The 18,333-nt window shown below is 51.1% G+C and overlaps 9 protein-coding genes across 9 annotated transcripts; 5 read left to right on the top strand and 4 right to left on the bottom strand.

The window, feature by feature from the left end:
• Window positions 1-31: 31 nt before the first annotated feature.
• On the bottom strand, window positions 32-1,244 carry ASPBRDRAFT_49203 (class I SAM-dependent methyltransferase). The gene is made up of 3 exons (XM_067626273.1): window positions 798-1,244; window positions 635-734; window positions 32-584 (listed from the first exon to the last, which is right to left on the bottom strand). The coding sequence occupies exons 1-3, from the start codon at window positions 1,179-1,181 to the stop codon at window positions 139-141; spliced, it is 930 nt and encodes a 309-aa protein (XP_067473372.1). The 5' UTR covers window positions 1,182-1,244; the 3' UTR covers window positions 32-138.
• A 240-nt stretch (window positions 1,245-1,484) lies between these two features.
• ASPBRDRAFT_49202 (uncharacterized protein) lies at window positions 1,485-3,115 on the top strand. Its single transcript, XM_067626272.1, has one exon. It carries the CDS (start codon window positions 1,791-1,793, stop codon window positions 3,051-3,053), a length of 1,263 nt encoding a protein of 420 aa, XP_067473371.1. The 5' UTR covers window positions 1,485-1,790; the 3' UTR covers window positions 3,054-3,115.
• Window positions 3,116-4,141: 1,026 nt separating this feature from the next.
• Window positions 4,142-5,750, top strand: ASPBRDRAFT_189167 (uncharacterized protein). Its single transcript, XM_067620154.1, has one exon. It carries the CDS (start codon window positions 4,288-4,290, stop codon window positions 5,665-5,667), a length of 1,380 nt encoding a protein of 459 aa, XP_067473370.1. The 5' UTR covers window positions 4,142-4,287; the 3' UTR covers window positions 5,668-5,750.
• An 818-nt stretch (window positions 5,751-6,568) lies between these two features.
• Window positions 6,569-8,394, top strand: ASPBRDRAFT_59983 (putative MFS transporter; the record flags this gene model as incomplete). Its single annotated transcript, XM_067628146.1, has 5 exons — window positions 6,569-6,735; window positions 6,787-7,188; window positions 7,248-7,951; window positions 8,014-8,118; window positions 8,180-8,394. The coding sequence occupies 5 exons, from the start codon at window positions 6,569-6,571 to the stop codon at window positions 8,392-8,394; spliced, it is 1,593 nt and encodes a 530-aa protein (XP_067473369.1).
• A 311-nt stretch (window positions 8,395-8,705) lies between these two features.
• ASPBRDRAFT_35352 (DUF4267 domain-containing protein) lies at window positions 8,706-9,131 on the bottom strand (the record flags this gene model as incomplete). Its single annotated transcript, XM_067623338.1, has 1 exon — window positions 8,706-9,131. The coding sequence occupies one exon, from the start codon at window positions 9,129-9,131 to the stop codon at window positions 8,706-8,708; it is 426 nt and encodes a 141-aa protein (XP_067473368.1).
• A 1,052-nt stretch (window positions 9,132-10,183) lies between these two features.
• ASPBRDRAFT_49198 (Hsp20/alpha crystallin family protein) lies at window positions 10,184-11,833 on the bottom strand. Its single transcript, XM_067626271.1, has one exon. The coding sequence runs from the start codon at window positions 11,360-11,362 to the stop codon at window positions 10,355-10,357; it is 1,008 nt and encodes a 335-aa protein (XP_067473367.1). The 5' UTR covers window positions 11,363-11,833; the 3' UTR covers window positions 10,184-10,354.
• A 1,014-nt stretch (window positions 11,834-12,847) lies between these two features.
• On the top strand, window positions 12,848-14,503 carry ASPBRDRAFT_59980 (uncharacterized protein; the record flags this gene model as incomplete). The annotated part of the gene is made up of 4 exons (XM_067628145.1): window positions 12,848-13,732; window positions 13,785-13,911; window positions 13,968-14,087; window positions 14,139-14,503. The coding sequence occupies 4 exons, from the start codon at window positions 12,848-12,850 to the stop codon at window positions 14,501-14,503; spliced, it is 1,497 nt and encodes a 498-aa protein (XP_067473366.1).
• A 743-nt stretch (window positions 14,504-15,246) lies between these two features.
• Window positions 15,247-16,413, bottom strand: ASPBRDRAFT_59979 (cytochrome and DOMON domain-containing protein; the record flags this gene model as incomplete). Its single annotated transcript, XM_067628144.1, has 1 exon — window positions 15,247-16,413. One exon carries the CDS (start codon window positions 16,411-16,413, stop codon window positions 15,247-15,249), a length of 1,167 nt encoding a protein of 388 aa, XP_067473365.1.
• Window positions 16,414-17,245: 832 nt separating this feature from the next.
• ASPBRDRAFT_189154 (cupredoxin domain-containing protein) lies at window positions 17,246-18,233 on the top strand (the record flags this gene model as incomplete). Its single annotated transcript, XM_067620153.1, has 3 exons — window positions 17,246-17,563; window positions 17,617-17,717; window positions 17,771-18,233. 3 exons carry the CDS (start codon window positions 17,246-17,248, stop codon window positions 18,129-18,131), a joined length of 780 nt encoding a protein of 259 aa, XP_067473364.1. The 3' UTR covers window positions 18,132-18,233.
• Between the last annotated feature and the right edge of the window lie 100 nt (window positions 18,234-18,333).

Here is an 18,333-nt window from a genome sequence, read left to right as displayed (position 1 = left end):
TCAGACAGTGAAGCACCTGTACATCTAGCATCTCATATAGCGAGCTCACTCAGATATATGAGAATGTATTATTGAATTGGATTGAGACTACAATGGTTTGAGATCTATAAAGAGATGGCCTGTTCACCGGGTCATATTCTACCTCCTCTTAAAGAGCAGAACAACAGCGGAGTGGCCCAATCTGAGCTCTCCATCCCAGTCATGGCCCAAAGCTTTCTTGACCTCAGCAAGAGTGACATTCACGCAGTCCATCTCTGTGCCCGCCTCTTCTGGATGAGCTTCTCTCCATCGTGTGACCATACTTGCAGTGCCTATGCTATTTCCTAATTCCTGCAATGATGTTGCTCTGGCGCGAACGAAAAAGTCTTTTCCGTCGGATAGTGTCCCATTGCGATCCTTTTCGATGCGCCGATACTCAGTCATCGGGAATGCCGTAACAGGAGGATCCACCTGCCACGGCAGGACCAGATCATCGTACAGATCATGTGAGAGTTGATTTGGTGGCAGCTCATAGGGTTTCAAGACATCTCGTTCAAGGTGGAATAGTGCCTTTTGCACTTCAGCCGCGTGAGGCATTGATGGGTCTGTAGGAGCTTGTAAGCAAAAGCTGAATAAAGATGTCGAACCTACATACGGCAGTACAGTGAAGCGCATGTCCAGAGCGCTACAGTGCCTCCTGGTTTCACAATCTTTGCAGCAGACGCCCAAAAGTCCTCCATCTGGAACCAATGTGCCTTGAGTTTTGGAGAGTCTCGATTCAGCTATAGACCAGTACTCGGGAGGAACGGTGGACTTACTGCCATTGCTGAAACCAATAAATCCACCCCATTCTCGACATTCTGGATTTTAGCACAATCCTCCGCAGTCGCTACTTGGAAGTCGATAGGACTATCTGATCCGGTAACGCCCCCTAGACGCTGCGCAGTCTGAATCATCTCGAGCCCAGGATCAATACCCACGGCACGTTCAAAATGGGGAGCCAAGTCGCGGGTTGCATTTCCTGGGCCGCACCCGACGTCCACAATAGTATTGAAATGACCATTAGACTCTGCATGAAAGCGGATTACCAAATCATATAGCTCAGCTGGATAGCTGGAACGATTTGCAGCATACTGAGTTGCCTGACTGGGAGTGTACCGTCGGAACGTCGGGTCAGATAAACCCACCCCACTGTTGTTCATCTTGGATAAGTGCAGGTATAGGACAAGGCAAGCTCAGAGAAATCTGCCTAACTGGGTTTAGTGAATCAGATGAATCCGTTATATAGCTGCGACCTGCGGGGTTAACGGATAACAGCGGACATAAATCACTGACAGCTTAGACAGTTCATTGGTCATGACGTGGCGAGGCTGAAGTCTTACTCATCTGACGTATGATCAGCAGTAGATCACCAGTCAGACAGAAAGTAGTTATCACTGAACACAATTTCAGTCATAAAAGGCTTAAGTCCGTCTTATGCCTCGGAGATAAGCCTATGCGGTATGATACCACGGCGGGCCAATAGTCTCTCAATAATGACACTTCGGACCCTTGAGGAACACCTATCGCCGTGCCCCGCACAGCACCAGGGGAGGAAAGAGAAAGAGTAAGATTCACTTTCGGCCCTGACTTTGAGCGTTGAGATGAGATGAAGGGGAACGAGCAAAACAATTTACAAGAGAATCACAGTGGCTCGCAGTCGAGAGTCAACCAACTGAATTATCATCACTATTAGGTCGCCAAAACACAAACCTACATCGTCTACGGAATTTTGATCTTCTCAAAGCTGATTTCTGCTCCACGTCGCAATAATGGGATCCCTAGGCAAATTTCCCTATGAGATTCTATCCATGGTCAATACATATGCAGCGGACTGGGTACTGCTTGAAAGTCTTTCGGAAGTCTCGCCGCATTTTAAGGGGCTTTTCACGGGTGACTCGGACACCGAAGCGGACCGTGAAGCCATACGTGTGGTAGAATCGATCCTTCAGCAAAACCCCGTGATGCGCTATGAACTGCACTGCCTGTTTCGCATGTCTGTGAAACTTCGCCAGTCTTCCATAACAGCTGGTAGTCTGGATGAGTTCATGGCTCAAGATCATTCTTTGTCGTTGATGGCCTCCCCTCCTTTGATCTCCCCAGCCATACTCAAGGAGATGGTGAGCATTGCGGCCAATATCCAACGACTTGCGTGTGCCTGTTTGACCACATTTCTTCATCGCGTTGGAAAGGTTCAGCCACGGTGTTGGGAGAAGGGTAACGACCACGGCACGGAGCCATATCAGCCACGTGAGGCGGGCCCTCCTTCATGGATCGAGGAGTACCGAGTCTATCGTGCGCTCTGGTATCTGCAACTGTATTCCGATGTCTCTATCGCGGGGCAGCGACTCAACTGGGCTCAACATGATGTCGAGTACTGGTGGTTCTACGAGATGCATTGGGTTCAAGTGCCCGTTATTCTGGGAGAAGAAGTCCGTACGATATCAGAATGCCTGGAGAGCTTGGACAGACTCAATCCTATCCTTCGCACTACAAAGGCTATTGCGGCCAAGTCTCCCACCGAGAAGAAGCATCACTTCGATATACGTCTCGTATCTCAACTGCCGAATATACGTCAACTGCGGCATGAATTCAATGTCTGGGCCCCTCCGTCTCCCACTACAATCGCCGGGGATAAGCATGCTTTCCCTCAGGATGTTTGGGGCCAGGCGGTCATATCGATCCACTACAACCGCATGGCCGAACTCTTCCGAGTCTGCCAGCTTCGGACGACTACCGATCCCGCTAGGCATCAGGTCTGCGATATTCAGGATTCCCGTCCTTGGCGGGGACTAGGGATGCGGATCTGGGATCTCTGGCGTTGCTACTGCTTGGGACTGTATCCAGTTATATATAGTCGTGGGAAAGAAATTTGTCTTGTTCCAGCCCCTGACGGATCAGTAGTTCCTCAGGGTTGTTTTCCTGCTGACCGGGGAGGCGAACTTAGTTATCGGATTTCGGTTTTTATGTATGCGCGGATGCAGATGGAGGAGCATGAACGAGAGGAGAGTGTATCCAGTAGGGGACTTTATTAGCGTATCAATATTACATTGCGCATTATGGACCAAAGACTAAGAAGCGCCCAAAAGGGAAAGACACAAAAAGCAGAAAACTCAAAAATTCATAAGAATGGACTTGCGAGTGAAGAATGCACAACAACAATGATGGCATATGAGTTGGTAAAGAGAACGAGTCGAAGCAGGTGAGCGTACCCAAACAGCGAAAAGAAATTAATGACTGGCAATTGATGCAAATCTGCTACATTAACGCCGACTCTACCTCTGGACTATGCAAAGGTAAATAGTCTATACCAAGAGACCCATCAGCAGAATTGACAATGACCAGATGGCTCTGTAGTGCGAGATTTGATTCTTCTCCGAACCCGACTGCAAGGGATCGCCCAAGAGCTTAAGTCTTGCAGACGTCCATTGCTTGGCCTCATTACAATAGAGCAAAGTTTTCGAAGGCATCTTCGTTCTGGCTTCTAGAACGCGTCATCATCCGACTCATTAGGTGATTTACACACATGCGACAGTCCTGAACGAGCCTACAACTCATGCATCCGATGACTGCTATCCAGATCAACTTCAGGCCGGTAACTAGTACGACACCCAGCCTAGCCACGGCTGAGAATGTGGAGGTAAATATGATAATGGTATTCTTCACATCCAGGCACCCCAGCAGGAGTATAAAATTAACAACAAATACTTATATCGGTCTTCCCATACGATTGGATCCCCCATCCGCTTTGATGCCATCCCCATGCATAGCAATATATGCAGCGCATCCAAGCCAATTGGAGATGCTCCTGCTTCTCTTGGCAGTATAGAGATTGCGTATACCGCGAGCGCTCGGATTGTCAACCTTATTCGGCTCCACAGGATACTCCCGATCGACAACAACAAGCACTGTGGGGAGAACGTGTAGCTCCTATAGCACTCTAGGGTACTACTAACACCCAGCTTGGACAGCAGAAATGATCGGATGAACCAAGTCCCCCACAAACGTGTCCATTGCTAGGGTTGCGGAAGAGTATCCGATGCAAAGGGTGTAGCTCCCCAGGAGGACTGAGTAGCTACGATGCCATAAACGGCTCCACTCTTCTCGAGCTAGTAGCAACGATGGTGACGTGGATGCGAGCTTCACGGATACTCTAGGTGAGACGGCGGTATAGATAAATAGGTCTGAGTGTACACCAGATGTACCGTGAGGAGGGTATCTCCAGTTGAGTCATTGTGATCGCCCTGTCGTCTCCTTTCAATCTTTTGCATGATGGCGCCCGTCCAACTTTTGCTGGCTTATCTGCCGCTAGCCCTGGCCACTGTCACCATTTTGGATCCCAGCGACTACGCTGATCTGGCTGCAGACACCACAGACAACACCTTGGAGGCCGACTATACCACGGACAACGGCGGGCCACAGTACCTTCTGTACAATATCACCGGCCCTTACTACTATAGCGACGAGGACGGCGAGATTGACCACCAAACCTTGACGGTGGATGCCAACGATACCAGTGTCCTTGTCGTGACAGAAGGCTCTGCAGTTAATGTCTCGTATACCGAGGTCATCAAGGAAGGCTACTCAACCTGGCTGAATCAAGCCAGTTTCTTTGGGGTCAATGCGGCTATCAACGTCGCCAACGCATCAACGGCCTACATTGACCACAGCAACATTACCGTTCACAACGGTGCTGCGAACATCTATGCCTATGGCACCGGAACGACCGTGTACGTGAGCAACACCGACTTGTACAGCTCTGGCCCTGTGTCCCACGGTCTCTATGCTGCCGGCAACGGGACCATCTATGCGTCCAATCTGCGACACTATTCAGGCGGCAAACGCTCCTCATCCTTCTCGGGTGACAGCCCAGGCGGGTACATCTACGTCACTGATGCTATTGCTCACACAGCCGGTGTTGGCAGCGCCATCTTCTACACCCTTGGCGACAGCTACGGCACAAATGTCGTCGGCAAATCTGAGAACGGGCCGAGTCTCTTCTCCGATGGAGCGCAAAGCTCTGTCTTTGAAAGCGTCGATTTCACCGCTGGCCTTCTGGCAGGGACCGTCATGTTCTCCTCCTCCACACGCAGCAGCGGAGCATCTCTGTCCTTCTCGAACTCCCGTCTCACCACATTGGGTGAAGACATGGCAGCGCTCTGGTTTGGCAATCTCATCGCATCGGCCACGCTCCATGCGACCGAGCTGAATACAACCTCGGGCATTCTCGTGATTGCCAACGCGTCCCAGATCACTCAATCGTTCGATCACTTCGTCGGCTGGGAAGAAAATTCGAGCATCCAGCCTGCGCAAGTCACGGTGTCGGTCACGGAGTCCACACTGAGCGGTGACATTGTGGCCTACAACGGCAGTTCCATCTCCTGGAGTCTGGGCGAGTACTCCAGCTGGACGGGAACGGCCTCCACCGGCCGAGGAACGGCATATCTGGCAGTGGCACTCGATGAGACGTCCACTTGGACGCTGACGAAGAATGTGTACCTCCAGAACTTCACCAATGCCGATACCACCAACAGCAACATCGCGAGTGAGGGATACAGTATTTACTACAATGCATCCTCCTCTGCAAATGCGTGGATCAAGTCTGCAAACACAACACTCCCGGGTGGTGGAAGTCTGCAATCGTACTGATTGCTTGGTGTACTTAGGGGGTTGGCACGATGGGTCACAATTGTGATCAGGGGGTGTGACAGTGAGCGCTATTGGTGGAACATGTAGCTAGTGGCAATAGCCGTAACTCAATCAAGGAAGTCCTTCTTCGGCATCCAATGAAGTCCATCAAGCAATGCTAGAGCGTAGACTGGCGTCTGCAGATGCCCGTCGCAGGGCTGTGCGGGGATGATCCTGAGCTGCAAGGGTAGTCTTCCACTTTTTTTTTTTTTTCAAGATGCTCCCTATTACACCGGTTGCTTCCTCATAAGCTGAAGCCGTAGCTCTACCAGACGTCCAAACCAGCCAAGATTGGGCTAAACTTCAGTGGCGTTGGCTTCCCGAGTCCCAGCCGTGTCAATAGACTTCACGTGCGAGCAGCCACGAAATCACATTACGCAAGCTCTGCAGACGGACATTTTCGGATTTCGTTTGACCATCACATCGTTGCTGTCGTGGGCAGCCGATCCCATACAGGCGACGCACCCGGTTGGTCACTCCCTGGTGTGTGAGAGTTACAAGTCGGGGTAGGATTGATGCGGTGCTGGCAGTTCGCTCATGCTGAAGTTGTGAGCAGCTACCAATTTGTTGAGGATGTGTCGGCTTGCCCCCTCTTTTCAATGCGGACAGAAAGTTGTTGATGGCAGGCCGAAGCAACTCGCGACATCCCGAGATCTCCCCCACAACCCTATTCTGTCAACCCCGGATTTGCACTCCACATCCCTTGACAGTCCACGTCGATCTTAGGTCTTTGCTATCTGCACGAGCCACCAGCCAAGAGAGGGGCACAAGACGCATCTTATAAGGAGCTTGGCCTGGAGGATCTCTCGGTATCCCCACCGACTGCATTACTCACACCACTGAGAGGAAACGGAAACCCATCATGGAGGCCAGAGATCCCAAATCCTCGGTTGGGACGGTACACAAGATTGCGGACGAGGATAACCATCATCATCGTTCGTTGGGCCATGTTCGCCTGCGCCATCAGGAGACCAACGAGGTTATCTTGGTCCCCACGCCGTCCGACGACCCGAATGATCCACTGCGATGGTATGTACAATGTTTGTCTTGAATACTGCTCGGAGCTGACCCTTCCGCTAGGTCTACCTCGTACAAAATCTATATCGCAATCCTTGTCTCTCTGGCCATGGTGATGTGCAACTTCATGTCCGCCGGCCCGACCGTCGCCATGGTGGACGTTGCGGCAGACTTCAACTCGAGCGTGTCTCGCGCAGCTTACTTCTTCAACAACAGTGCACTGCTGCAGGGAGTTTCCAACTTGATTTGGGTTCCGCTCCTCAATAAGTACGGTCGGCGGCCCGTTTACATATCAGCATACCTGCTGTACTTCTTCATGATCCTAGGCGCCGGCTTAGCAAAGACCTATGCCGGTGAGCTGACTACCCGCACCATCCTGGGTGTGGGTGCCGGGGCAGGAGAGTGTCTGGCTCCAGTCACCATTGCCGATGTTTTCTATCTCCATCAACGTGGTTATGGCATGGCGTAAGTGAATGACGATGACTGATGTGCACGCTGTCAGGCTGATTGTTCCCGTTCACTAGTATCTACAACTCCGCGTTGAGCGCCGGTGTCTCCTTTGGCATCATTATCTCCGGGCTCGTGACAATCAACCACTCCTGGCGCGCCATCTACTGGGTCGGCTGTGGACTGGTCGGTGGCCTGTGGATTGTAGTCGTCTTCTTCTTCCCGGAGACGGCCTTCCGTCGAACGGACAGTGCGGATGATCTGTACAACACGCAGAAGCATGCCGAGCATGTCGAGGCCCGTGGCGGGGAGGTTCACTCCCGCAAGCAGAGCTACCTGCACAGCCTTCGCTTCTGGACCGGTGAGACATATACAGATGAATCCCTCTGGCGGATGTTCATCCGACCCTTCGGTCTCATCCTGTTGCCTCCGATCTTCTGGGCGACCATCGTCATGTCCGTGACGATCGGCTTCCTCGTGGCTGTCACTTCCAACTTCGCCAGCGCCTTCAGCGAGGTCTATGGATTTGCTGCCTGGCAGAGCGGGTTATGCTTCATCGCCGGCATGCTGGGCTGTTTCTTCGGTACCTTTGCCGGCGGGCCCTTCTCTGACTGGGTGGCCGACTATCTCACCAAGCGCAATGGGGGTATTCGAGAGCCGGAAATGCGTCTGCCTGCCATCATCCCGAGTGTCATTGCTGCGCCGTTGGCGTTGCTGCTGTATGGATTTGGCATTGAACGTGGCTGGCATTGGATTGTGCCCACCATTGGCCTGGGGTTGTGTAAGTTGTCCCTCTGCCCCTGGTTGAGCTTGTCACGACGGACATGGCTAATGCAGATTCAGTATCATTTGCCATCAGTCAGGGAACGAATGTCTCGTTCGTGTATTGTGTTGATGCCTACCGACCGGTCGCGGGTGAAGTCGCTGTCACTCAGCTTGCTTTCAAGTGTAAGACCTATCTTCCCCTTCTTTCATTTTGATGCAACGGTATCACTAACAGCTCAATCAGCTTGCTTCGGCTTCCTGCTATCCTTCTATACCAACCCGTGGATCGCTCAATCCGGCTATGCGGCCGCTTTTGGCGCCATGGCCGGTATCTCGGGGGGTTGTCTGCTGTTCTTCATCCCGTTGTACCTGTGGGGACGGCATATTCGTCTGGCGTCGATGAAGTGGCCGTTCGTTCAGTTTGTCTTTTGGAAGGATGATCGGGAGGTGGGAGAGTAGTTCACTAGATGAGGTCGTGTCGAGGAGTCTGTTGTTGTCTTCTTTTGCTCTCACGTGATAATGTACCACTCGTAACACTGTCAAGTGTTTGTTTGTGTGAACAATCGTTCCTTACGCAAATATTCACTGGTTTTACTCACGCGCTGGAAGATGTTTTGGGCGTCGGTTCATATAGTTGCCTTTCAAATGCCAGACAATGCCTTACTACGGTTGTAACAGGTTCAAGAAGAATGAGCCTTCTAGGTCATGTCAATCTCTAGGCATGCCACTAGCAGGACAAGTAATTCCCTCCAGCTAATTATTTTAACGCTCTACGCACAAGCCCGCCACCACGCCCACCCTCCAAATGTCAAGCATGTAATCCAGTGTCCAAAGGCCTTCGACTTCAGGGCCTCCCCACCATTCGCCCAGACCACGAACCCATCAGCGAGTCCCACCAGCGCGCAGACGCCAGCGAAGATAGTGACGGCAGTTTCCTGACCGGAGTACTGCAGAGCCAGCAGCGTCAGACCATAGCTCGTCTCGCGGATACCCTTGATGTACATGAGGGGAGACACCGCGCCGGGCGGGGGAGTGCGTTTGTTGCCATGGGAGGGGGAAGCGGAGGAAGCAGCGGCGGACTCGAAAGGTAAGCCGAAACGCGAATACTCGGGGCCGGGGCGAGCCAGCGCATGGCAGCCCAGAGCGAGGGTCAGGGTGCCCAAGACGTAAGCGGGGATGGGACTGAAAGTGGCCATGTCGATTGATAATTGGAAAGGGACACTCGATTGAATGTTTGTTTATTAGTCAGGATCTGAGATAAAGATTGAGCGGGTCAGTTCAGTTCCACAGCGGAGGGGATCTGGCTGAGGGGGAACCGAAGGAAGGAATGTTGTGGCTGGAGTGACACCGTGACCCACCTTCGCGCCGGGAAGGCAGCGTTAATCTCCGTTGCAGTTGCAGGTGACAATGGGGATCAGCGGGACAACAGCTTACCGCGAAAATGTGGACGATGGATGTTGATTCGAAGCACAGCTGACAATCAATGGCAAAAGCTTGTCTCCTGAGGAAGGAGTGAGAGAAGCTGCCTCGTCCACCTCGAGCTTGTCAGATTGACCTGACAAGAACTAAACCAGACTGGGACAAACAAAGCAGCTGGCAGCGCCAATCCTGTTTGGGCTTAGTGCTAATGCCCAGAGCTTTCAACAGTTCTGATTGGTGAAGATGAAGGCGGGTCCCACTTCCCCTCCTCATGGCCTCAGGCACTGACAGGAACGCCAGTCAGGCACCAGGTCCATCTCTTTGGGATTGATTTGCAACATTTTCATGATGTTCTTGCTATCGAAGAATTTAGCTAGTGATGTGCAAAAGGGTCTGGTGCAGTACTTACTACTGTTGCTTGACTATCGATACGAATCCGATGCTAGTAGTAGTACCAGGAGTACTCGTTGGACATCGTAGTGATATATATTCCGTCCTACTAAGTGCCATCATCGTAAACTACTATTTCAGTCTACTATACAGCCAGTCACGAGGAAGTCAAGGACTGCCTAGCAGCTGCCAGTCTATCTGAAGCATCTTCACAGGTCCAGTGTCTTATGAGTTGCATTGTATGAATGACAGTTTCTTAGCATCCCACAGTCCTGTGCTATAAGCTACTACGACGAGCAGTATACAGACGGGATATCCGAATCCGGAAGGGGATCGGAGGAGCCGAGCTGAGGTATACATCACGTGCCCTAGTGACATTCCTTCCCCAATCGGATGATCCTTACTATTACTACTACCACTACTACGTACTATCAGTGATGAAGGATTCAATCATTCATGTTTGTGATCAGGGATCGGAGATCCCATTTTCATTTCATCAAATACAATAATAAAGCATCATCGATCTGTCAACAATAACAAGAACAAAACAGTCAACGCCTGGCCCATATCACTTCATTGCAAAAATCATAGTTTCTCCTCCAAAAGCTCCTCACTGTACATCCACGCGGGTCACCATCACCACATCCGTCTCCACCTTCGGCAACTTGATGCTCAACACCCCGTTCTCCATCTCCGCCGTGATGCCCTCGACATGAACCTCCACCGGCTGGAACACACTTCCTAGTCGCACCTGTCGGTCGAAAGTGCCCACGCGACGCTCATCTAACGCCAACGTCTTCAGCAACTCCTCATCGCCAGGACGCTCGATCGTCCCGCTGACATTCAGCTCGAACTTCTTCGGATCCCACTTGACTTCCACCGCTTCCTTCTTCGCTCCGGGCAGTGAAACATGAACTAGAAAGGCCTCCGTAGTGTCGAAGACATCCACCTCGGGGTGGAAAAAGTCGCCGCGCTTGTGGTGCTTACCGTGGCGATGGCGGCCAAATTCCTTGAATCCAAAGGGGCCGAAGCCACGGTGCGGTCCGCCCCGACCACCATGCTTGAAGCCACCGCGCATGTGTAGACCCCCAAATGGTCCAAACCGACCATGAGGTCCATGGCCGAAGCCGCCATGAGGTCCGAATCCACCGTGGGGTCCGTGGAACTCACCTCCCCAAGGTCCAAATGCCCCAGGGTGAGGGGGATGGTCGAATTTGCCCCATGGCCCGCGACCATGGCGACCAGGCCCATGATGTCCCTTTCCACCCTTGGCGTGGAAACCGCCGTGGCGACCGTGACGCTTGCATTTCCGGGGTTCGTCATGGCCTTCCTCATCGGAAGAAGAAGAGGAGGAGGATTCATCGTCTTCGGCAGTTTCGCCCTGAGTAGGTTCTTCGTCTTCGGTCACGGGCTCTCCGCGGCGGTGGCGGCGGTGGTGAGGGCCATGACGGCCGCGATGGGGGAGAGGGAAGTCTCCAGCACCGGCAAAGTGTTCATCATGAGGCATGTGGTTGTGGTTGAGACCGGCGAAAAAGGGGTGAGCAAAGCTTGGTTCTTCCATGCTGGCGACGACCTCCCAGTACGGAGGGAGTTGATTAAGATCGCGAATGTTGGCCATGTTGCTTCGTTGTGATAGTTCTTGTGGTTTGTGTTTGTATTATGATATTGTTTCGCTAATGCTTGAGTGTCGGATGGGTAAAGAGGAAAGAGATTGATGAGTGGGTGGAGAAGAGGAATTGGAATGATTGTGATTGTGAAGGGAACATTTTCAAGGTGAGCTGTCCCCCTTATATAGATACTGTTCCAGGCATCCATATAGCTACCCTCCATTAACTACGCCACACGCTGTGATAGTCGTCGTAATGCTTCCTTCACGATTGGCGTCGCCACACCTCCGGAGATTAGCATATCCCGACTCGGATATCCTATAGTCCTTCGGGCTTTTCCCAACACGTCACTGCACTAACCCAATGGGGTAGACACTGATGAGTCATTCTCGGGTTTGCGGAGGTGATTGCCTGTCTAGGTAGCCAGAGGCTTAACTCCGACGGTAAATTGCTGCGCCACAGCCACAGCCACAGCCTTATCCCCGCAATCCGAGCCTCGCCGGTGGCGCTTCATATGCAAAGGATCGAAGCTCAATCATGGTTCTATCGAATCTGGCCTTGATTTCGCCCCATGAGTCATGAGCTACGCATGTGTTTAACGTTACGCCAAGCATCTGACGCTTCAAAGCTCAACGTGGCGCCGTCGAGGCCATTCCTTTCGGGCGGTTCCTCTCCGACTGGCCGTCGGACTAGGCTACACTCCGACGCTGTCTTGGTTGACAACTTTTTCAGCCTTATCGGTAGTTCTGTTCGGGCTGCTCACGCCCGAACGACTGGTCAATTATCTTTACATCGTCACAGTATGCAGACCAACGATGCGCCCTTGCATCAATACATACTTCCGGTATGGTTTGTTGGTTACGAACAATGGAAGTAAGAGTGAGCCAGTCTGAACTCATAGAAGGTCAGACCTAGACGAATGTAACAAGCTGGTCACACTGCGATCATTACTTATGGGCGCTGTCGGCAACAGGGAGTCGTGTTAGCTACACTGCTTTTCATGGAGAGGGACATAAGAGAGGGACTTCTTTTCCAACACCTCCAAGCCTGAACCAGGACCAGGTAAGTGGATGGCTAGTATCGATGTTTATGATGATGGACCGTATCAAATAATGGCAAAGTATAAATTCTACAGACATCGGGCAGGTCGCATAGTTATTGTTCATTGGCATAGTCAGCATGCCAGTGCTGGCAATTCATACTTTCCTCTATTTACTCCCATTTATGCTTATGATGCATTCATTTAGGGGAAAGAGAGCAATCAATGCTGTCATTGAGGCGTGTTGATTCGTTATCTCCCATGGCGTGCTAGTAAGCACTTAGCCGAAAGCGGATGTGCCGAAGATATCCAGAGATAAACAACCCAAGAGCTGCTGCCTGTCAGTGTAGCTTATGAGGGCCATCTTTCCTACAAATAGGTCAGAAAGTGGGATATCCTTCCTTTGATTGATCGAATGCATTGTCTTCTAAAGCCACCAGAAAGCCCGACAGAAATCATGGATAAATGGGACGTCCTAACCGCAACGGCAACTCAGCTTAGCCAGCTGCTGCAAGGCGGCCACACAAGTAGTGTGGATATCGTCAAGGCCTACCTCGCTCAAATCGACCGTCACAATAAATCTGGCCTGAAGCTGCATGCAATAATCTCCGTTAATGCTGAGACTGCTCTTGCTCAAGCAGCAGCCCGCGACGACGAAAGATCGCAGGGCAAGATCCGCAGCCCACTTCATGGCATCCCGATTATCGTGAAAGATGCGATCATCACGTCCAAGTCCCTAGGTTTACCCACAACGGTCGGCGCCGTTGCGTTCAAAGATACCTATGGACGAGAGAACGCAGCTGTCATAGACCTTCTCTTGGAACATGGTATGATCATCCTTGCAAAAGCCAGTTTGACAGAATTCTGCGGCCTGAAGGCGACATGTATAACTGCCGGATGGTCAGCGCTCAACGGACAAACCCAGTCAGCTTATATCGAGGGCGGCTTCCGATCGGATGATCTCTTCATCGGTCGCTCTGGACCAGGAGGCTCCTCGTCGGGGTCCGCAGTGGGTGTTTCCGCCGGCTTTGCGCCGTTATCCCTGGGGACGGAAACCTCGGGCTCAGTCTGCATGCCGGCAAATCGGGCAGGGCTGTACTCCATCACTGCTAGTCGAGGGACTGTCCCCATGGAAGGGATCTTTCGCTTGAGCAAAGACTTTGATAAGTTGGGTGCTATGGCCAAGTGTCCTGAGGATCTAGGTCTGTTGATGCCGCTGCTCAATGGGACGCAGTTAGAGCCTGTAGCGTGGAGTGACGTGTCGGTCGGATTCGTCGATCCAATGGTATGGGATGCGTTTGGATTTCAAAAGAGCCAGGACAAGGATGTAGAAAGACAGATTGTGAGTTATCTTCAAATTTATGGCCAGGCGGGCTAAACCTGACGCTTTATAGCTGGATCGATACGAATGGGCAAGGACACAAATCACTCATCGAGGAGGCCGAGTTGTCTACCCTGTAGAACTACCGACGATGGAGAGCCTTCGCTATGAAGGCAAGAGTGTCAACTACTCCGTTGCATGTGCGCTCCTCGCTTCTCACCAACTATCTCTGATGATGGCTGACAGAAAAGCGCAGTTTATGAATTTCCAAGACTATTTGAGCATTACTGCTCCCTCCTGGTAGATCCCAAGGTGGCATCAGTTCCGGAACTGATTGAATACAATAAACAACATGCCTCTTCTACCATGCCGCCTCGTAAGTAAGATCCATGAAATAAGGAGACACCAGAATACTGATCTCTCACAGCACATACAGATCAGACTGATCTCGAGGAGACACTCAATTCAACCCTGACTGAGGAGACAGCTACAGCAGCTAAAGCTCACGCTCAGCGTTTAGCCGGTCACGATGGCATTGATGCCACCCTGCAAAGCAACCGCATTAACCTGATAATCGGACCCGGCGATTGTGCAATCTGCGCAGTGGCTGCGCTCGCAGGCTATCCGACTGCCATGGTTCCACTTGATCGCTTAGAAGGTCCAGGTGGGCTGGGCCAACCCCAGGGGTTGATGCTGGTTGCCGGAGTGGGGGGTGAATCACACATTCTGGCATTCATGCAGCTTTGGAAACAAATTGTGGGTGATTGGAAGGTTCCTCCTTTGCTGGCTTGATTAGAACTACATAAGTTTGTCGATCGAACCTTCAATGGAGAAATGCAAGATAAGATTTCCTTTTACAGATATAAATGATACCGTGATGGCACATGAAGGTTGCGGTTATCCAGAGACTTCTCTCCAGGGCCAGTCCCGAGTTTGTGTCCACATCGGCTCGGTTGGGACTGTTCCCCGAGCGAACTTAAAACCATATCCTGCTCTAAAGCGGGGTCGCGGTGATCGATCCTGGGGTCCGTCTGGGGAATGAATAGAATATAGAGACCTGTGAGATTGAGACTGAAAATGGTAGCCTCTGGTACTAGAAAGAGCAACCTTTCTTAGTAAGCTGCTGCTTGAGCACTTACTATATCCACTGCCTACTCTTCTATAGTCTTTGACCAGTACTGTTACTTATTATCCTCTTACTGTACTGATACTCGATTTTATTGATTTTTCCTCCTCGTCCTACAGATGAATTGAGCACAAGTGTCAAAAAGATTGGTCTGATGTACTATTGACCATACTATGGGGCTCTAGATAATTTTATGAGATGCCCAGAGCAGCCAACCACAAAGCGTCCAAACTAGATGTTTGATGCGCTAGGTAAATAAGCAACCAAGGCTTAGAAAGACACTGGACTAACAAGGCTGGATTATATCACTTCAAAAGACTTTAGTGATATATCTTTGTATTTAACGATATCTGAGGTTCTGAGCATGCAATGCCCTATCCCCAGCATATGAGTAAGCGCCCAGAAACTGTTAAGAAGCGGATAATCTGCGTTTTCTGCGAGGCCAAAGCACAACAACCAAGGCGTACACTATTCCGACGATTCCAGCTACCACGCTATATGCAATAACTGCCCCAACCGGTGCGATCGAAAGGCCGACACCTGTTAGACGAAACCCTAGACCAGCATTAATAACGCCAAGAGTAATGAGACAGCGACCAAGCCACCGATGCAGGTAAGCAAAGGCACTCTTGCCTCCAGTTTTGCGAAAATACCTGTGCTGCAGCAAGCCCATCGCGGGCTGAAACAGGATAAGGCATGGAACAGTCACCATCCCGACAATTGGATGATACGTTCCTATGAGACCAAGGCTTCTTGCCATTGAGATGCCAATGCCAAACCCGGCAATGGCCAACGCAAGAGTGAAAAGCTGGAATGAAGCATGGACATAGACAATCTTCGAATACGGAATGAGATGAAGCATCAGAGCAAAGGAAGGGAAGAAGATAACAAAGACCAGGATCATGATAATAGCATGGGCCTTCCTGCGTTTGTCCAGCGATCCAGTGCTAACGGTCGAAATCGGATGCGATGAACTTGAGGAGCTCGTATTACTCGAGGCTGCAAATGGGTTCTCAGACGAGCCACCGGTTGCTTGTTGGAGATCGATTGATGCAATCCCCTCCGCGTCATGTATGGTGATAGAGGCCGCTAAGCTGTCCGTGTTCAGTGGGCTTCCGAATTTCACTGCCCAAACCCATGGACTCGACGAGCTGCGCAGATCTTCGCTTCCGCCGGGCCAAGTGATACAGCTATCGCAGCGGATGTTTGCGGTCATCACTCCATTGCTGATCCCACTGCCATTTAAGACTGATAATTGGGCTTGAGAGTTGTATACAGGCATGACGTGCTCCACGGCCAGCCTCGGGGAGACGGTCACATTCTTGCCGTCGCTGGAGGCATAGACAATGAATATATTTGCTCCCTGCATTCGAGAGCCCTGGCCCCAAGCAAACCACTGAAGCTCGTTTGTGGACTTCAGTTGGAAAAAGATCGGCCCGGAGCCCGAGGACGCGGTGGCTTGGGGTATATTGACAGTATAGGTGATTCCATTTTGCCCGGGAGGCGCGAATGTTTGTAATTGGGCAAGGGTTAAAATGGGGGTAAAAAGACTGAAATAAGTGTATTTCTTCACCATGATGGAGCAAGGGTCGTGTGTAGTGCTGCCGTTGAGAGAGACCTGGCTGTCTTGATATTTACCGTAGCTACGCACCTCCACCAAATATCTAACTCTCCGGACAGGGTTCCCCAGCCATTGCCCTAGCTATGCGGCAAGCGTTCTGTGACTTAGAGCGGCCAGGAATGTCCGAAATACTTTGGTGTTAGCGTCATGTTTTGCTGTAAGTTCCTGAAGATGGCAATTCAAGGAACAGCCAATCGATATCCGATGGAATCTTTCCATCCGCGCGGCTGAATCGTCCACCGAACACCACATCACAAGACTGCGAATCTCACCAATCTCCTTTGCGGTTTGAGAACGTCGCGGTCTAAGCGTTCCTCGTACTTAAAGCTTAACCAGAGCTTGTTCTTCAGTCCCAGAAAAAGCTCTATCTGAGTCAGCTACTCCGCCCTCAGAACCACAAGTCATCATTGGTCAACTAAATATGTCAGAAGCTTATTCTGAATAATTGGCTGGTATAGTCCGAGTCTACCGATGAGAATAGAAGCCATTTCCCGTATTCCGGAGGCTAAGTCAATACGATAACGAACCGAACTCTACTTCGAGTAATCAACTGCCTAGACCCTGGTTGAAGCCAGGCAGCTTAGCTTTCTTACACGGGCCATGTTGTGGCTATGATAAAGCTTCCAAACATCCATCGTCAAACTATGAGGATTTTATGGTACTTCACCCAGAACTGTAGCTGAAACGACATAAAGGAGCCTTCTCTCCTGATTTCCCTGTAAGTCAGCTCTGGGCTTCCACGTAGACCTTCGCCTTCAGTGCTTTCTCATCTAATTCAGTGGCAACAATGATCAAAGCATCCTTGTGTACTTTCCCTCTATTGTGCCTCCCTCTGGTTGGTGCCCAAAATGGCGATACAACCACGACCACTGCGACCTCAACAGAGAGTGGTTCAGCTTCAAGCACCACGCAATCGGTTGATGTTGGTGAAAGTGGCCTGACCTTCAATCCCGACACTATCCACATCCCTTCGGGGGGCGTAGTCGAGTTCCATTTCTATCCGGGCGACCATTCCGTTGCCCAGGCCGCTTTCAACAACCCATGCCATCCATTGAGCGATACCAGCTTCTTCAGTGGGTTTATGGCATCTGCTAATGATGGAAAGGTAACTCCATGAGCATCGTTTTAGGCTGTATAACTTCCTTCTGACTTGTTTAGCCTGTCTGGTCGTTGACTGTGAATGATACAAATCCGATCTGGTTCTACTGCGGCCAAATTGGACATTGTCAAGCTGGCATGGTTGGCGTGATTAACCCATCGTAAGTACATCAGTAGTCCACCAAATGGGTCAATGCACTAAATAAGTATCTAGTGGCTCAGATACGCTTGATTCATTCAAGTCGGCAGCCGCTAGTGCAAATGGTCAGAGTGTGCCAGCCACAGCCCAAGGTGGCATTCTGGGGACACCAAGTGCTAGTGCTAGTCCAACAACCTCGACCTCCAGCAATAAAACTACTACAAGCGGTGGTTCAGCCACTACTAGTAGTGAAACTACCACTACCGGCAATACTATGACTACCACCACCAGCACGCCTACTGCCACTGGCACACATACCACCAACACGGCTGGCTCCAGTCCTACTGCCACGAATGTAGCAGGTAGTTCGCATGTTTCAACGGATCTCGGTGTCTTGTCCATTCTTACCTCGATAATGGCTATGTTGCTGATGTAGGCTCGGGGTCAGTGTCATTGAGGAGGTGCTGTGATTGGTGAAGGTCAGCTACGGAGGCATCCAATGCACACAAAAGGGGAAGTGCACGCTTTTGATGAGGTTCCTGGTAATCAATTGATGTCTGCCATAATTAACTTCTGACGCAGACATTGGAGGCTCGTGATATATAATATATCGCAGGTGCAAGTGTTCGCTATTACAG

The sequence above is a fragment of the Aspergillus brasiliensis genome (genome assembly GCF_001889945.1).
Source record: "Aspergillus brasiliensis CBS 101740 unplaced genomic scaffold ASPBRscaffold_23, whole genome shotgun sequence".
In the NCBI taxonomy this organism is placed as follows: Eukaryota; Fungi; Ascomycota; class Eurotiomycetes; order Eurotiales; family Aspergillaceae; genus Aspergillus; species Aspergillus brasiliensis.
The sequence above is the reverse complement of the archived record's forward strand: the minus strand, read 5'-3'. Positions and strand labels throughout refer to the sequence as shown.